The 17,629-nt window shown below is 40.0% G+C and overlaps 2 protein-coding genes across 5 annotated transcripts in view; one reads left to right on the plus strand and one right to left on the minus strand.

Annotated features, from left to right (window-relative positions):
• The window catches only part of cfap77 (cilia and flagella associated protein 77), a 179,174-nt gene extending 164,530 nt beyond the window's left edge, over window positions 1-14,644 (minus strand). The window contains exons 1-2 of the mRNA XM_043720336.1: window positions 14,563-14,644; window positions 13,749-13,962 (exon numbers count right to left, since the gene is read on the minus strand). Of these exons, the coding sequence (XP_043576271.1) occupies window positions 13,749-13,832 (84 nt within the window). The 5' untranslated portion in view covers window positions 13,833-13,962; window positions 14,563-14,644. The remainder of the gene's footprint in view (window positions 1-13,748; window positions 13,963-14,562) is intronic.
• Window positions 14,645-14,668: 24 nt separating this feature from the next.
• The window catches only part of LOC122564900 (transcription termination factor 1-like), a 37,563-nt gene continuing 34,602 nt past the window's right edge, over window positions 14,669-17,629 (plus strand). Inside the window, exon 1 of one of the 4 annotated variants that reach the window (XM_043720334.1) lies at window positions 14,669-14,750. The gene's annotated coding sequence lies outside the window, so the exon portion shown is untranslated. The other 3 variants (XM_043720333.1, XR_006316038.1, XM_043720335.1) reach the window with 3 other exon arrangements.

A 17,629-nucleotide genomic window follows, 5' to 3' on the forward strand; every position in this document is an offset into this window, starting at 1 on the left:
TCAAGGATAGTGGAATCAAGGGTTATGGAGATAAGGCAGGAACAAGATACTGATTGAGGATGATTAGCCATGATCATAATGAATGGTGGTGCAGGCTCGAAGGGCAGAATGGCCTACTCCTGCACCTATTGTCTATTGACAGAGTGAGAATTGCATGAGTGGGATGCATAGAGGTGAGTTGCAAAGGTAATGGTGTGAGTTGCAGAGAATATTGTAAGAAAACTCAATAGGGGTCACAGAGAAAAATCTTCCGTGAAACTTATCAAAATTGATACTTTGCTGATTTCTTGAAAATTCAGTTCATTGTTTTAAGTAGCTAATGATAGGCACTTTCATCAAAGGTTAAATGCCAATCCTTCAAATGCCAAATATTGGGCTGCTAAGTGGCAAGTAACATTTGCGCCTCACGAATCCCAGGAATTGACTAACTCTAATAAGACAGAATCTATCTCCCCATGACATTCAATGTCATTACCATGGTTGAATTCCTCACCATCAGCATCCTGGGAGGAGAACCATTGACCAGAAACTAAGCTGGATCAGCAACATAGATACGGCAGCATGACTATAAATAGCAGGTCGGAGGCTAGGAATTCTGTGGTGAACAACCCACCTCCTAAGCCTTATTGCCTGTCAACAAGGCAAAAGTCAGGAGTATGATGTCTATTTGCTTGAATGAGTGCAGCACCAACATCAGCCAAGAAGCTCAACATCATTCTCCTCTAACACTGGGTCAAAATCCTGGGACAGCCATTCAAACAGCACTGTGGGTCATGCTTGCAGTTACATCACGTAGACTGCAGCATTTCAAGATGTCAGCTCACCACAACTTTCTCAAGGACAAGTATGGATGAACAATAAATGGGCCTAACCAGTTATACATGCGTTGTGTAAATGACTGAAAAAAAAGCAAGTCTTTCTAAAGTCTAAACATCTTTATTTTGTGCATGCCAGTAAAATATGCCAGCATTGGTCTTCTTAACAAAACTTGTTCTTACATTATAAACAATAAGACAGCATGTATATTGCAGTAGATTGAATCAAATTTAATTGCTTTCTGTAGCAGACACATTGTATAAGCCTACTATTAAAGCTGTAAGTCGAGTGATTTCAGGAAATCCACTACACACCTGAATTCTAAGCAGCCATATAATGGGGCAAATCTGCACTTCTAAACAGTTAACATAATGATACATTACTTTGTATATAGATCTACAATTCCTGCAAAGTATTGTGGGATCAGTACGAATAAATTGTTCAGCTTAACTGCATGATGTTCGATACAATGATTATTAAGTTTTAAAATGATTGGAGAATATTAATAAGCCATGTGGAAACAAAGCAAGATATTCTTTCTCCATTGTTTGTTGCATGCCTTGAAACAAACTAAAAAATTATTCACAGACTAGACTGCCTGAATTGGTGCTCAGGCTGATACAAGTGGAAAGTATTTTTGCTAACCTCATGTCCTTTCAGACTTACCCGAAGACCGTTAGATTGTTCTCGAATATTTAAGTAATTCAGCTTCTACTAATCAGTTAAAATAGCCAAGCTGTGATATGAAACATTGGCCTGCAGGTTAGAACTCCAATTGCTTCACATCTTACGTAGTACCATAACTAGCACCAACATCTTACTTGCTAACTGTGAGAGGTAATTTCGGTTTAAACTTTAAGATGTGCCTGGACCACAGACTGATCTATAATAAAAGACAAAACTTTTGTTTCTTTTCTAACAACCATTTTATATACTCAAAAGTAGAGTAGTTTAAATTGTGCAGAATGCTGACAATTTGTGAGCGATAGTAAAAACAAGCAGGCTCTTGATTAATGAAGCCATTCACACAGCAGGGAAGGATGAGTCCTTGACTGATAAGACTCCAGGATGGGGGAACGACTTGAGACATCTGTTTCAGATTAAAGCCTTTGACTGATAAGACTACAGGGTGAGAAAAACAACAAACTTTGGAGACTCTGGAGCCTTTTGTTGCAGACTTTGTGATAAAAATAATGATGTTTTTAAGAATGTGAACCTTATGGCTTGTTGGAGCCAAGGAGAGGAGGGACTTGTGCTATATATATTGGAGACTTTGTAAGCCTCAGCGCGCCTTTTCTTTAAGGGTGCCCGACTCTGCAGACTTGACTTGTTAATAAAACTTTGTTTTCCTGAATTTGTCTAGAGCGATTATTGAGAAGCGATTTTCGTTTCTAACACTAACCTAATTCAAGCATATTGTTGTAGCCAAATTTTTAATGCAGTTAAAAGGAAAATCTAAAAACTTTAAAAATTCTGAAAAGGTCAATGGCTAAAATTTCCACAGGAATATATTTTGTCAATCTACTGTAAACAGGCAAAAACCTCCAATAAATGGGCTGTAGATACAATTGATAAATGGGGTCCAAGACAGTTTCTTGATCCAATGTGTCATGAAAGTCAAGAGAGGCAATGCTCATTTCATTCCAGTAGTCATTAATGACCCAGACTTATGCTAAATATGAAAGTTGTAGCATCTCTGGTAATGTCCAAACAATGACAAAATGTAACATGGGTAGAATTTTCCATTTTCCGTTAGTGTTTTGCCAAGTGAGATTTATGACCGCTGTTCCACTATGACTTAGAATGGCTTTTTTCACATAATCTTCCACTCTTCACCTCACTACTTATGTAACTGGGTTATTGGGTGCGTTTTTTGAGGAATTTCATGGCTGGAGAGACAGAAATGTTTTCCACTACTGCAACTTTCTTGCATTCATGCCACTGGTAGTTTGAAGCATGCCTGTCTCCAGAACAACAGAACTCACTATAACATCAATTCATCTCAAACTACTAACATTTCCTGAACTTTGGACTTCTTACTCTCATTGCAGACACTTTGCCATCTCTCCTGCTCATGCACCACCACAAACTATTCTCCCATCATACTCATTCCCTTCTTTTTTCTATTGCATGGAAGATTGTCACGCACAATTGGATTAATGTTTCTACAGAACGCCAACTTACCTACCGGTAGCCCTGGACTGTTTGCATAACTTCCAGGACTGACCATAGCCCAGTATCCAAACTGCAGTTATATGGATCCCCTGACTGATATCAAAGAAAATGCCTGGCTGACCATGGTCAACCTCCTAAATTGAAAAGGACAGGTCCCTCTACTGACAATAGGCCCACTTCGCTCACTAAGAATTGCTTCCTTTTGACTTTCATGGCTATTTGCTTACTGTAGGCAAACATGCTGTGGATGGACGTTGACATCGCACTGTGATGTACAAAGACAAGTGCATCTCTTAACGTTCAGTGTTCCTTACCATAGTAAGATCCCTGCTTTACTCTCTGTGCTAAAAAGCGATGCAAGCCACAGATTTCTCTCAGCTCCAAAGTAAAGTGTTGAAAGGCTGAAATGGGTGTGTCAGTTTGTACAAAAGTAGGTACAATGATGTGGTGAGACTTGTCGTTTGCCATTGACAACCTTTACAGATGAAAAATTGAGCAAGACGGTGGTTTTAGAACTCACAGGAACATGGTTGTGGAAGGCCAGGTCAAAGCATTTGGCAAGCTGCAGTTGGCAGGTGCCTGCTCTGATTTGCAGGTTGTGAATTTGCACTGTCTAATTTCTTGAGGAAGAAGAGAAGAATTAGAAATGGGACATAAAGAAGGAGAGTTAGAGCTTTAATGTGGTGCAAATTCATAGAAATAAAGTGGTCTCTGCTCAATAATGAGATTCTGAAGTCATGAGACAGAGATTGTAACGATTGTCTCAATGTGAGACTCTGAAATTTTCATTCCTGCCATATTTTCCCACCTTTCTCACCTTTACTCACACTGCAGTAGGATGAAAACTCTCCGCCTTCCATCTGGCAATCACAAATGCAGATCATTTTTAAAAGGAGTAAATCTGATGAAGTAAGAATCAATTCAGTTAAATCAACTAGGGAAGGTGTTTTATTACACTTCTGTAGAAGTTGGGTTAATTATCTTTGAAGATGCAATGGAGAGCATTAATTAATAAGTGAAAAGTGAGATAAACCAAGAAGATGGGCTGTATAAATCCTGAAGGGTGGAAGGGCTCATTGGAATGAAATATGCTAACTGAGAGATCAGAATGACAACAAGAAACCCAGAGAAAGATGTGGCAGCTAAAATTCAAGCATAACAGTAGAAAACAATACTGCATCTAGAGGGCAGTTAAAGAGGTAGAAAGTATAAAATGAGACCAGCAGACTTGAAATTGAGGAAAACTGTATGTATTCAAAATGACCACTTCCTCAAAGTATTCACAAGCGGAGACATCTAGAACATGCTCTCTTTAGACAAAGAATTCCAGACTGCAAATAAGATCTGTATATTTGTATTCAAGTACATGGTTCTGAGTTATAAAGAAAGCTTTTCAACTAACACCCAAAGTTTTGGAGTTTTCATTCCAAAAAATGAAACCTGATGAATGCAACACACCCCGCTTCTACAGATTACCTAAGGTACACAAACCAGGAATCCCCCTGAGACCCATAGTCTCACTCCCTTGCACACCAACATACAGACTAGCAAAGGAACTCCACTGAAAACTGAAATATCTAGTAGAAGATTCATGCCACTCCACCCAAGAATTCCTGAACATCATCAAAGACACCAAGAAAAAAGAGGACGAAATAATGGTCTCCTTTGACATAACAGCCTTATTCACATCAATTAATGTCAACCTCACCAAAGAAACACTAGACAAACACCAACAGAACCAACTTCATCGGCAAGGACAACATCGTCAAGCTAGTAGATCTGTGCCTCATGAACCACTTCACCTTCAATGACAAGATCTACAAACAAATCAATGGTACACCCATGAGATCACCATGATGCAGACTTGAACGAACTGCCCTCCCCTCGAACCAACACAAATTTTCGGTCCGCTATGTGGGTAACACCTTTGTCATCACGAAAGGGAACAAATTAAAGGAAACCTACAACATCATCAACAACATCCTTACTGGCATAAATTTCACAAAAGAGGAGGAGAACAACAACAGACTCCCCTTCCTCGATGTCACAGTGAAACGAATGGAGAACTGCAGACTAGAATCTCCAGGAAAGCAACACACACAGACCAGTTACTTAACTATAGAAGCAATCATCCCAACACCCACAAATGAAGCTGCATCAGGACATTATTTAAACAAGCCACAACACACTGCAGGAACTACGAGCAGCAGAAGAAAAATACCTATACAGCGTATTCAAGAAAAACGGGTAGCCAAAAAACACAGCCCGCTGATTCTTAAAAAACAAACCCAAACAACTTGACACAATACGCCCAGAAACTCTAGCCACACTACCATACATCAAAGACATCTCAGAGTTGATTACCAGACAACTCCAACTCCTTGGCATCATGGTAGCCCACAAACCTATCAACACACTGAAACAGTTATTGATGAACCTAAAGGACCCTATATCAACAACCAGTAAAACGGATGTCATGCAAGGACTGTAACAAACACTACATCGGACAGACAGGCAGAAAACTAGCCACCAGGATACACGAACACCAACTAGCCATCGAAAGGCATGACCCACTATCACTAGTAATCTTACATACAGACAAAGAAGGACACCACTTCGGCTGGGACAACACATCCATCCTCGGACAGGCTAAACAGAGACACGCATGGGAATTCCTAGAGGCCTGGCATTCAACTGGAACTTCACCAATAAACACATCAATCTGGACCCCAATTACCAACCTCTGAGAAAAAGAACCGGAAATTATATCATCCACCTTAAGAGACCAAGACACATAAATAGAAAGCAGGACTGAACACCAGCGCTTCACGGTTGGCTCACTGATGATGTTACCTAGCACGGTTACAAAATGTTTGAAAACAAACCTGACAGTTCAGTGAGAAAACTTAAAACCTGAATCTCAACCTGAGCTACAAATCTTCTCAAAAGAGACTGCTTATTACAAGGGTTGGGAAATTAGGATTTCTGATGTAACAGATCATGTGGCTACTTTCACCATTTTTTTGTGATTAGTGTTAAAAAGATCACTAAAGGCTTTGTGAACAAATTAGGAATTTATGACTTTGCTTAAAATCAAAATTTACTTGTTCATTTGTATAAGAGTGAATTTATTTATTATTGAGAAATTCTCTCTCTAAAGATGCCAAAATCTTATTGTTTAAGAAATAGCAAATCTAAAATATGGAAAGGAGGACAAAATGGAGAATATTCAAAATCCTGAAGTCATGATGATAACATTGAGCCTATCCTCCTGTGATCTGCATTCAGTTACAAAAGGGGAGAAAGTGAGGACTGCAGATGCTGGAGATCAGAGCTGAAAATGTGTTGCTGGAAAAGCGCAGCAGGTCAGGCAGCATCCAAGGAGCAGGAGAATCGACGTTTTGGGCATAAGCCCTTCTTCAGACCATTCCTGAAGAAGGGCTCATGCCCGAAACGTCGATTCTCCTGCTCCTTGGATGCTGCCTGACCTGCTGCGCTTTTCCAGCAAAACATTTTCAATTCAGTTACAAAACCAAGGATAGTGCAAAAGTATTCCCTACTTAGGATTTGAAGAATTAATGGTTACTGAGACTTTGCTGAAACGTTTTGAGTCTTAATTTCTTGTGTACTACATTATTAACAAGTTAACTATTCAATTATTCTTGGGGTTGCTTACACGTGAGTTGGTGTCAGTTCCAATCTAGAGGAATTTATTTTATTACAAGAATGAAAGGTTACCAGGACTTTGCTGAAACCTTTTGAGTCTTTTTTTTTTGTGTACTACATAATTAAATAATAAACTGTTCAATTTTTGTTGAGGTTGCTTGCACTTATGTTGACTTGATGTCAGATCAAATCCTTATTTTATTATGGTATTTATATTTTTACAGTATGCTGAAAGGGGAAAATTGGCTATGGTGCATTGGGAAACTATGTTAAAGGGTATGACAGGAGCCAACCAATGGCTAACATTTAAAGAACTAATACTTAGTATGTAACAAAAGTACAATTCATTTAATTCAAAGAAAATTCAGCAAGAAAAGTGTTCCAATTGTGGCTAACAAAAGAAATCAAGGATTGTATCAGATCAATGGAAAAGTTTAAATAAAGTTGCTCAAAAAAGTAAGATTAGATTACATTACAGTGTGGAAACAGGCCCTTCGGCCCAACAAGACCACACCGACCCGCCGAAGCGCAATCCACCCATACCTCTACATTTACCCCTTACCTAACATTACGGGCAATTTAGCTTGGCCAATTCACCTTACCTGCACATCTTTGGACTGTGGGAGGAAACCAGAGCACCCGGAGGAAACCCATGCAGACACGGGGAGAACGTGCAAACTCCACACAGTTAGTCGCCTGAGGCGGGAATTGAACCCGGGTCTCTGGCGCTGTGAGGCAGCAGTGCTAACCACTGTGCCACCATGCCGCCCACAGTCAGGATGTTTTTAGAATTCTGAAAAGAAAGACCAAATTAAAACTATCAAAAGGAAGAGAGAATAAGAGTAAACCAGCTAGAAATATAAAAACGATGTATATAAGTTTCTATAGTTATGATGAAAAGGTACAGATTAGCAAAACAAACATGGATCAGGAGACCTTATAATAGGGAATAAAGAAACAGCAGCTAATACTTTGTGTTAGTTCTTATACAGGAAGATATGATTTTAAAAACTCCTAGAAATAATGTAGAATTTAGAGATTGAGTGGAAATGAGGACTTGTTAGATATTAATATTGGTAGACAGGTGGTACTAGAGAAATTATTGAGACGTAAAGTGGATAAATCGCCTGGACCCGATGGTTTTCTTTTTTATTCATTCAAGGACGTGCTTGTTGCTGGCAAGGCCAGCATTTATTGCCCATTCTAAGTGTCCTTGAGAAAGTGCTGATGAATCACTCCTGGGATAGCCTCAGTTCATTTGGTATAGGTATAGCCTTAGTGTTATCAAGGCAGGAGTTCAAGGAACAGTGAAATTGTTCTAAGTCACATTGGTGTATGGCTTGGAGGAAACTTGGAGGTGGTGATTTTCCCATATATTTGCTGCCCTTGTCCTTCTCGGTGGTAGAGATTAGAGGTTTTGAAGGTGCTTTCTATGGATCCTTGGTGAATTGTTGCAGTGCATCCTGGAGATACTGTTTTCTCTGAACAGTGGTGCAAGGAGTATTCCATTACACTCCTAACTTATATCTTGTAGAATCTGAACAAATTTTGAAGAAATAGAAAGTGAATTATTCACCACTGAATTCCTAGTGTCTATCTAGTCTTTGTAACAATAAGAGCTATATTGCTGGTCTAGTTCAGTTTCTGGTCAATGGTAAGGATATTAATAGTGGAGGATTCGTATCTTTGTATAATTCAGAGATGGCAATTGATTGAATGTCAAGGGCCAATGGTTGGATTCTCCATTTTTGGAGATGATCATTGTTTGATATTTGTGTGGCCTGAAAAGCTGCTTATCACTCCAAATCTAAATATTATCCAGCTTTTGTTAAATCTGGACAGGGACTGCTTCAGTATCTGAGGAGTTGTGAATTGTGATGAACATTGTGCAATTATTAGAGAAGTTCCCCACTTCTGACATTATGATAAAGGGAAGATCATTAACGAAGCAGCTGAAGATGGTTGGGCCTAGGGAACTATTCTGAGGAAATCATGTAGTGATGTCCTGTGCCTGAGATGACTGGCCTCCAACAATCAGAATCATCTTCCTCTGTGCTAGGCATGACTCCATCCAGTGGAGCGCTTTCCTCTGATTCCAAGTAATTCCAGTTTTGCTTCAGCTCCTTGATGCCATACTTGGTTAAATGCTACCTGATGCCCTAATTTCCCTTTCTCCATTCAGCATTTTTGTCCTTATTTGGACTGAGGCAATAGTGAGGTCAGGATCTGCATGGCCATGGGTGCCCCTAAATGAGTGTCAGTTAGCAGATTATTGCTAAGCAAGTGCTGGATAGCATTGTTAACCAACTCTTCCATCATTTCACTGATGATCGAGAATGGGGCAAGAATTGGTTGGGTTAGATTCGTTCTGCTTTTTGTGGACAGGTCATACCTTTTGAAATTTTCTGCATGAGGAGATGTCAGTGTTGTAACTGTACTGGTACAGCTTGGCTGGGATGCACTTATTTTGGAGTATAAACCTTCAATTTTATTGTTAGGACCCATTGCCTTTACAGTATCCAGTGCCTTCAGCCCTTTCTTGATGTCATGCAGAGTGAATTGATTTGGCTACAGACTGGCATTTTGAATGGCATCATGATTGCAGCTACCTTCTTTCAATATTGAGATCAAGTGAGTCCATGTAATTTTCCAAAAATTACTTATAGCATTGAAAGAAATCACTTGGCCCAACTGGGCTACTTATGCACTACATGAGTGTCCTTTTTATTTCACCCTTTCATTATTCATTATAGGTAGAGACATGGTAATGTAAATTTTACATGCATTCTTTTAAGTAACTTAAAAAGAAACTTACTCAGCAGGAAATTGAGATATAATTAGAATACACTAGTGAGAAAGACATAGTACCTGTCAGAGTTGATTACCATTTGATAATCAAGTCTACCTTTCAAGCTGCATAACCTCTGCAAATCCTATTGCATACCAGCCATTTTATTAGATTGTAATTTGTGTAGGCAATGAAAAACGTAGAGACCTTAACATTTCAACAACCATATGAATGTTTTGTAATATACACCACTTGTTTTTCAGTCTTATTGTGGAGAGAATTAATTTTATTATAGGGTAAGGCAATCCCTGATCTTAGCTGTAGCACCAGTGCCATCCAGTGAAAAAATAAAGAATCTGCTCCCTACTACTCTAATTCCTACAGCATTGTAACCAAGTTCTAAAATAAAACAAAGAACTGTGGATGCTGGAAGTCCAAAACAAAAACAAAAATTGCTGGAGAAAGTCAGCAGGTCTGGCAGTGTCTGTGGAGAAAAAACAATTAACATTTCAGGTCTGGTGACCCTTCTTGAGAACTGATAGTAGCTGGTAAACTTTAGAACTGATAGGAAAAGCTGGTATAGACCCCAGAGGGACAGAAAAGAAAATCAGGCAGACAAAGGGATTAATAATAGTAAGCCATAGTGAAAGAAGATATGTTAATGGGGACCATAAGTACGTGAAAAACGGGTTGGCTGTGGTGAAAGCAGCCCATATGATGAGGGCATAGGGTATGGTGTTGTGTGAAAGCTTTCATGTCCTAACATTATTGAACTTTATTATTAACTTTTGAAGGCCACATGATTCCCAAGCAGAAAATGAGATGCTGTTCATCCAACTTACACCAGGGCAGGCCAAAGACAGAAATGTTGGTGAGGGAACACAATGTTGTGTTGAAGTAGGAGACTGGAAATGCGGGGTCATTTTTGCAGACAGATGTAAGGGTTCGGCAAAGTGGATGCCCAGTCTGGGTTTCATCTCCCCAATGTGAAGGATACCACATAAGTTCTATCCTGTTCTTGTTCAACATTTATACACATTTGTTACCAATAATCAATTAGATGTGGGTAGCAATTAGATGAGGAATCTATTGTCAATATGTCACTCTCTAATCAAAGGGGCTAATTGTTGCTTTCAAACTGGTTATGATGTGGACATGTTAGGAGTAAACTTTGCATCTTTCTGGGCTTCATATCTATCATTTTCTTTACTGGATGATCCATCATGGAAGCCACTTTTTTCTTGACTGGCTTCTACGGAAAGTAAAGGACATGAAAGCATGGGAAGGGTTAAAGCATGAAGATCACTGGCAATCTGTGGTCTGTGGAAGGCGGGACGGGATAAGAATAGTGGAATGCTCTTACACCAATGAGCAGAGTATGGTTAAGGCTGAAAGGTTGCTATGGCGAGATGAGATAACACAAGTAATAAAGCAAGTTTCTCTGTTAAGTGTTATTATGACAGGACTGGGACAATAAATATTTGGTACATGACATTAAAATATCTCATTAATAGTAAGTAGAGTCAGCTTGAGACAGGAGACTATTGTAATAGATGGAATAGCTAAATATCTATCATGACAGGTTAGTCTGGAATGGAGGATCACTGTAGCAGAGTTAGCAATACATATCTAACCGTGATATTAGAATAACATTAAGTAGAATGTACAACTAAAGAGATAATGGGAACTAACATCACAGGTTTATTGTGTAGCTAGAGTGAGGTACTTTGATTAATATAATTGGACATGCTATTAAGCTAACAGAAACATGATAAAAAAAAATACAAAAATCCACGGACCCTGAGGTTCGTGGGCATTCGAGAATCTGCTTTCGCAGTGTCACGATTTTTGTTTGCAAATAAAAAACCTACTTCTTGAGGAACTCTCTGCATCTCCTGGTGATTCTCTATATTTTCTCCACAACACTTCACTTCTTTAAACTTCCATTTATTTCAATAAAACCCATATCAAGAAATTCAATCATCTACTCGTGTGTCTCACTGCTGTTCTCGACTCTTGCTCCGTGAAAATTGGCTCTAGCACTGTTTTACATTGCAACAGTGGCTATAATTCAAAAGTACATTTTTGGCTGAAAAAATATTGGGGTGTCTTGAAAAGCATTATATAAATGCAAATGCTTTCCTTTACTTTATTGTTAAATACCTATCAGATGTTCTTACATTTTAGAGCAGCAGTGATTCTATTTCCTGTTGCATGAAACTGAAAAATAGTGACTCTTTCTGTGCAGCAGGCAAATTCAAATCTGTTTTTCACAGAGTTCTATTTGTTGGTGAAATAGTAAATAATCTAGGCCAAAATGTATTCAGTGGATGAAGTACTTAGTCATTAGCGACGAGATGATTTAGCCAGGGATAAAGACTTAGCCAGGGCTAAGTCAAAAGCAAAGTATAACAAATATTGAAGCACTTTGTGATATCTTCCACAAAATAGTCATTATTATAAAATGCAAACAAATTAAACTAAAAAATCAATTACAGAATAATAATTCCATTTTTTGTTAAACAAAATAAATGATGAGGAACAGTGATATGTCTCACTTTTACCCACACATACAAAGTTTTATCATTGTTAACAGTAAATTATGGATTAAACAGGATAGTGTGCCTTTCTATGTTTAAATTCTCCATAATCCATTAGCGTTGAATCGCTCTATTAAGAATTACATCTTTTCCAAGAGTATACATGCACAGGCTAAAAACTTTGAAGCTGTATTGTTTGTACATTGGTATTCCTTGGTACATTTCAATTAATCAGAGCTGATATTCCAAACAAAACATAAAATGCTGGAAATATTCAGTAGGTCAGGCAGCATCTGTGGAGACAAAGAGCAGAACATTGTGGCCATACGTAAGAAATTTGTAAAATTGTGTGCGACCAGCAGGAAGGAGAGTCCTGATGTCGAGGTCAAATTGTCCGATATTCCAAGCAACTGTGGAACTGAGTAGTGAAAGGCCAATTTGCATGTCTTAGCATGCATTCAGATCCTTTTATTAGTTTGTCTTGCCTCACTTATATGCAGTTTTCTATTCTTCAACTCAATGGATAGAAATTAGATTTGCACAACTCCGAACATGAAATGGCATTGTGCATACATTAGCCTCATCACACCTTTATGACAGATCTCCAATCCAAGTACAATGTTTCTGCATTTTAATGTTGCACAAAGGAGTGCACTGGTGCCTTTCGTTATAATGCTGCTTTCAGAACACTTCGCATGCAGGGCCCAACACAACATGGTGTATAGGTAATGATGCGAGCTTGGGAAGATAAAATGAAAATCTCATTAGGCTCCCTCACCAAAATTTGCACTTGGCCAATTTCTGGAAAAGTTTAGGTCAGAATAAATGCTTCAGATTATATAGAAGGAAAATTACCTCTGTTTCTCTCACAAATTGTAAGCTCTTGAGGAGTATTGCTGAACAAAGAGACCTTAGAGTGCAGGTTCATTGTTCCTTGAAAGTAGAGTCACAGGTAGATAGGATAGTGAAGTAGGTGTTTGGTATGCTTTCCTTTACTGGTCAGACCATTGAGTATAGGAGTTGGGAGGTCATGGTTGCGGCTGTACAGGACATTGGTTAAGTCACTTTTGGAATATTGTGTGCAATTCTGGTCTTCTTCCTATCAGAAGGATGTTGTGAAACTTGAAAGGTTTCAGAAAAGATTTACAAGAATGTTGCCAGATTTGGAGGATTTGAGCTATATGGAGAAGTTGAATAGGTTGGGGCTATTTTCCCTGGAGTTTTGGAGGCTGAGGGGTGACCTTATAGAGATTTATAAAATCATGAGGGGCAAGGATGGGATAAATAGACAAGGTCTTTTCCCTAGGGTGAGGAAGTCCAGAACTCGAGGGCATAGATTTAGGGTGAGAGCGGAAAAATTTATAAAGGACATAAGGGCCAACTTTTTCACGCAGAAGTTGGTGTGTGTATGGAATAAGCTGCCAGAGGAAGTGGTAGAAACTGGGACAATTACAACATTTAAAAGGCATCTGGATGGGTACATGAATAGGAGGGGTTTGGAGGGATATGGGCCAAGTGCTGGCAAAGGGGACTAGATTAGGTTAGGATATCTGGTTGGCATGGATGAGTTGGACCAAAGGGTCTGTTTCCGTGCAGTACATCTCTATGGCTCTTTGACTCTAAATGCCACCTGACTGGTAGAGTATTTCTAGCATCTTCTGTTTCTATTTCAGATATCCAGCATCGACAGTATTTTGCTTTGTACTTACTTATACACTTTTTTTTTACTTTGCTATCAGCTTCGTGACACTTCAGATCCTTACCTTTATTAGAAGAGGATTGGTGAGCATGGAATCCCTGATCTCCCCAACACGATCATTCTCTGACCACAGTGGAGCAAGTTGCATTCTCTATTTCTACCTGATTAATCAGTAATGATGATGAATTTTAGATTCAAATGCTTCTGAAGGCTAGCTGATGACTGTTGAATGACTGCAGAGATTAACTTTGCTGTTTGACAAAAATTAGACAAGTTCACTGTGGGGAGAAAAAAAGATTTATGAACAATTGAAACGATGTTATATAATACACCAACATTCTAACTGAAATTAAATAGGTTACTTTAAGCAGATTTAGTGAACTTGACAAGTTTCTGAAGCTTGTTTCACTGTTGTTAGCAGAAACCACCCAATTTGAACACTATCCTTTTTTCTTTATTCTTTCATCGGCAGCAGAATTTGTTATTCATCTTCTAAATCATCCTTGAAGTGAGTGGCTTGCTAGGTCATTTCAGAAGGCAATTAAGAATCATCCACATTACTGTGTGCCTGGAGTCTCATGCAAGCCAATCCGGGTAGGTAGATTCAAGACTTAGACGGGGTTTTTTTGAGAATTGATAGCATCTTCACGGTCACCATTACTGATATCATTGGTTTCGAGATCAGTTTTCAATTCCAGATTTACTTCAATTTAAATTTCACCAATTATCGGGGTGGGATGAACCCATGTCCCCAGAACCACAAGTAACCACAACAAAATACTTCAAATTTTAAATCCCTGTTTCCTTGGGTTGATTTCTCGCATAAAAACTGAAAAGTCCATGAGCTCTTACATGTCTATTTTTCCTTAACTATTTACCTTAATTTAGCAGGAAAGGCAGGCATTTACACATATCGCACTATGTGAGATACAGAAGCTCCGTTCAGCAGATGGTTCCTGCTGTTAGGAACCTGTTGTCGTGGTGACGGTATCCAACGTCCATGCCGTTGCTAAGGCTCGATGACCTCTAACCTTAGAGACATTTCCGCTTCCGGCAAGAAACGTGGGTAAGTCTTGACAAAGGGACTAGTCGTTGTTTAAAATCCTGAATGGTCCCAGATTTTCCTTGATAAAGGTGTTTGTCAGTGTTTAATAATTACAAGAGGGTGGTTAAATGCTTCATGGCAAATTGTCGGAGTTTAAAGTTTTCGTTGGCCTGCAAGTTGAATGCAGGCGCCAATATCCGGTTGAACATGCTGCACCTTCAGCATCAAGCTTTCTTTTTATCAAAAAAACCCTAATTTTATGTTTTTAAGGAGAGTGATCAATTGACTCACATGCTTTTTAGTTGTTCAAGCAGCAGCAGAAAATCCTGGACGCATCAGTAAGTATCATGGAGGAATAAAAAATATATTGTACGAGTTTTAATCTTTCTTCATGGATGAGGGCGAGTGAGCAAAAAATGTTTTTTAAAAACTACCATCGATTGCTGCAAATATTCAGTAGGTCAGGCAGCATTTGTGGAGTGAGAAACAGAGTGAATCTTTTAGGTTGGATACTTTCGGGTAGACGGTAGCATAATGTTTATGTTTCCTAACGGTTAGTCCACAGGCCCTAATGCTGTGGAGACATAGATTATGAAAATCTAGAATGTAAGGCTAGTCTCATCGATGGTAATCATATAGTCATCATCAATTGCTATTTACACTATTAGTTTCATTAATACCCATTCGGAAAAAAATCTGCTACTCTTATCTGATCTCACTTGCATTGGATTTCATTTCCTTAGCAATGCAAGGAAAGAGGGTGGTGCTGAGTGACTGGGATAAGGAGGTGGGAGGGGAAATGAAGAAACTGGTGAAATCCACGTTGATCCCGTATGGTTGCAGGGTCCCAAGGCAGAAGATGAGGCATTCTTCCTCCAGGCATTGGGTGGTTAGTGTTTGGCAATGGAGGAGGCCCAGGACCTGTATGTCCTTGGTGGAGTGGGAGGGGGAGATAAAGTGTTCAGTCACAGAGCGGTGGGGTTAGTTGGTGCGGGTGTCCCTGTGGTGTTCTCTGAAACAGTCAGCAAGTTGGCATCCTGATTACCTGATGTAGAGGAGACCACAAGGGGTGCAATGGATACAGTAGATGACATTTGTGGAGGTACAGGTAAATTTCTGTCTGATGTGGAAAGATCCTTTGGGGCCTTGGATGGAACTGAGGGGGAGGTGTGAGCGCAGGTTTTGCACTTCCTGCGGTGGCAGGGGAAGGTGCTGGGAGCGGGGGTGAGGGCTGGTCGGGAGCATGGATCTGACGAGGGATTTGCAAATGGAATGATCTCTCCGGAACACTGATAGGGGTGGGGAGAGAAATATATCCCCAATGGTGGGGTCTGTTTGTAAGTTGCGGAAGTGGCGGAGGATGATGTGATGTGTATGGAAGGGGTGGAAGATGAGGATAGGAGGGTTCTGTTCTTGTTGCATTTGGAAGGATGGGGATGCGCGCAGTGGGGAAGATGCGCTGGAAGACATTGTCAACCACGTGGGAGGGGAAATTGCGGTCTTTGAAAAAGGAGGTCGTCTGGGATTTTCTATGATGGAATTGGTCATTCTGGGAACAGTAGCAGCAGAGGCTACTGTTGGGAATAAGGGATTGGCATTTTTACAGGAGGCAGGGTGGTAGGAGGTGTAATCCAGGTAGCTGTGAGAGTCGGTGGGCTTTTAGTAGATCTGTGGTTAGTCGGTCACTGTGATGGAGATGCAGAAGTGCAGGAACAGGAGGGGAGGTGTCAGAGTTGGTCCAAGTGAATTTGAGGTCGGGGTGAAAGGTATTAGTGAAGTTGATGAACTGTTCAACCTCCTTGTGGGAGCACGAGGGAGCGTCGAAACAGTCATCAACATAGCGGAGGAAAAGGTGGGGGATAGTGCCGGTGAAGCTGCGGAAGATGGACTGTTCCATGTACCTGACAAAGAGACAGGCATAGCTGGGACCATCCGGATGCCCATGGCACCCCTTTAGTTTGGAGGAAGTGGGAGGATTGGAAGGAGAAATTGTTAAGGGTTAGGACCAGTTCAGCCAGGCAGATGAGTGTCAGTGGAAGGGTACTGGTTGGGGGTAGGAATAAGACCAGAATTGCATAAAATATTCCAAAAGTGGCCTAACCAATTTTCTGTACAGATGCAAATGACCTCCCAACTCATGTACTCAATGTTCTGACCAATAAAGGAAAGCATACTAAATGCCTTCCTCACGAGCTTACCTACCTGAGACTCCACTTTCAAGGAGCTATGAACCTACACTCCAAGGTCTATTTGTCAGCAACACTCCCCAGGACGTTACCATTAAGTGCATAAGTTCTGTCATGATTTGCCTTTGCAAAATGCAGTACCTCATATTTATCTAAATTAAACACCATCTCCACTCCTGACCCATTGGCCCATCCGGTCAAGATGGCGTTGTACTCTGAGGTAACCTTCACTTTTCACTACATCTCCAAAACGTACTAATTATACTTCCTATGTTCACATCCAAATCAGTTATATAAATGACGAAAAGCAGTGGACCCAGCACTGATCGCTGTGGCACACCACTGGTCACAGACCTCCAGTCTGAGAAACAACCCTCAACCATCACTGTCTGTTTTCTACCTTCATGCCAGTTCTGTATACAAATGGCTAGTTCTCCCTGTATTCCATGTGATCTAAACTTACTTTCCAGACTACCATGGGAACATTATCAAATGCTTTACTGAAGTCCATATAGATCGCATCCACCTCTCTGCCTTCATCAATCATTTTCATTACTACTTCAAAACAACTCAAATCAGGTTAGTGCGACATGATTTCCTATGATGTCTATTCCAAATCGGTCCTTGTCTATCCAAATGCGTGTAAATCCTGTCCCTCAGAATTCCCTCCAACAACTACCCACCAGCAATGTCAGGCTCACCGGTCTATGGTTC

The sequence above is a fragment of the Chiloscyllium plagiosum genome, chromosome 30, assembly GCF_004010195.1.
Source record: "Chiloscyllium plagiosum isolate BGI_BamShark_2017 chromosome 30, ASM401019v2, whole genome shotgun sequence".
Taxonomy (NCBI): Eukaryota; Metazoa; Chordata; class Chondrichthyes; order Orectolobiformes; family Hemiscylliidae; genus Chiloscyllium; species Chiloscyllium plagiosum.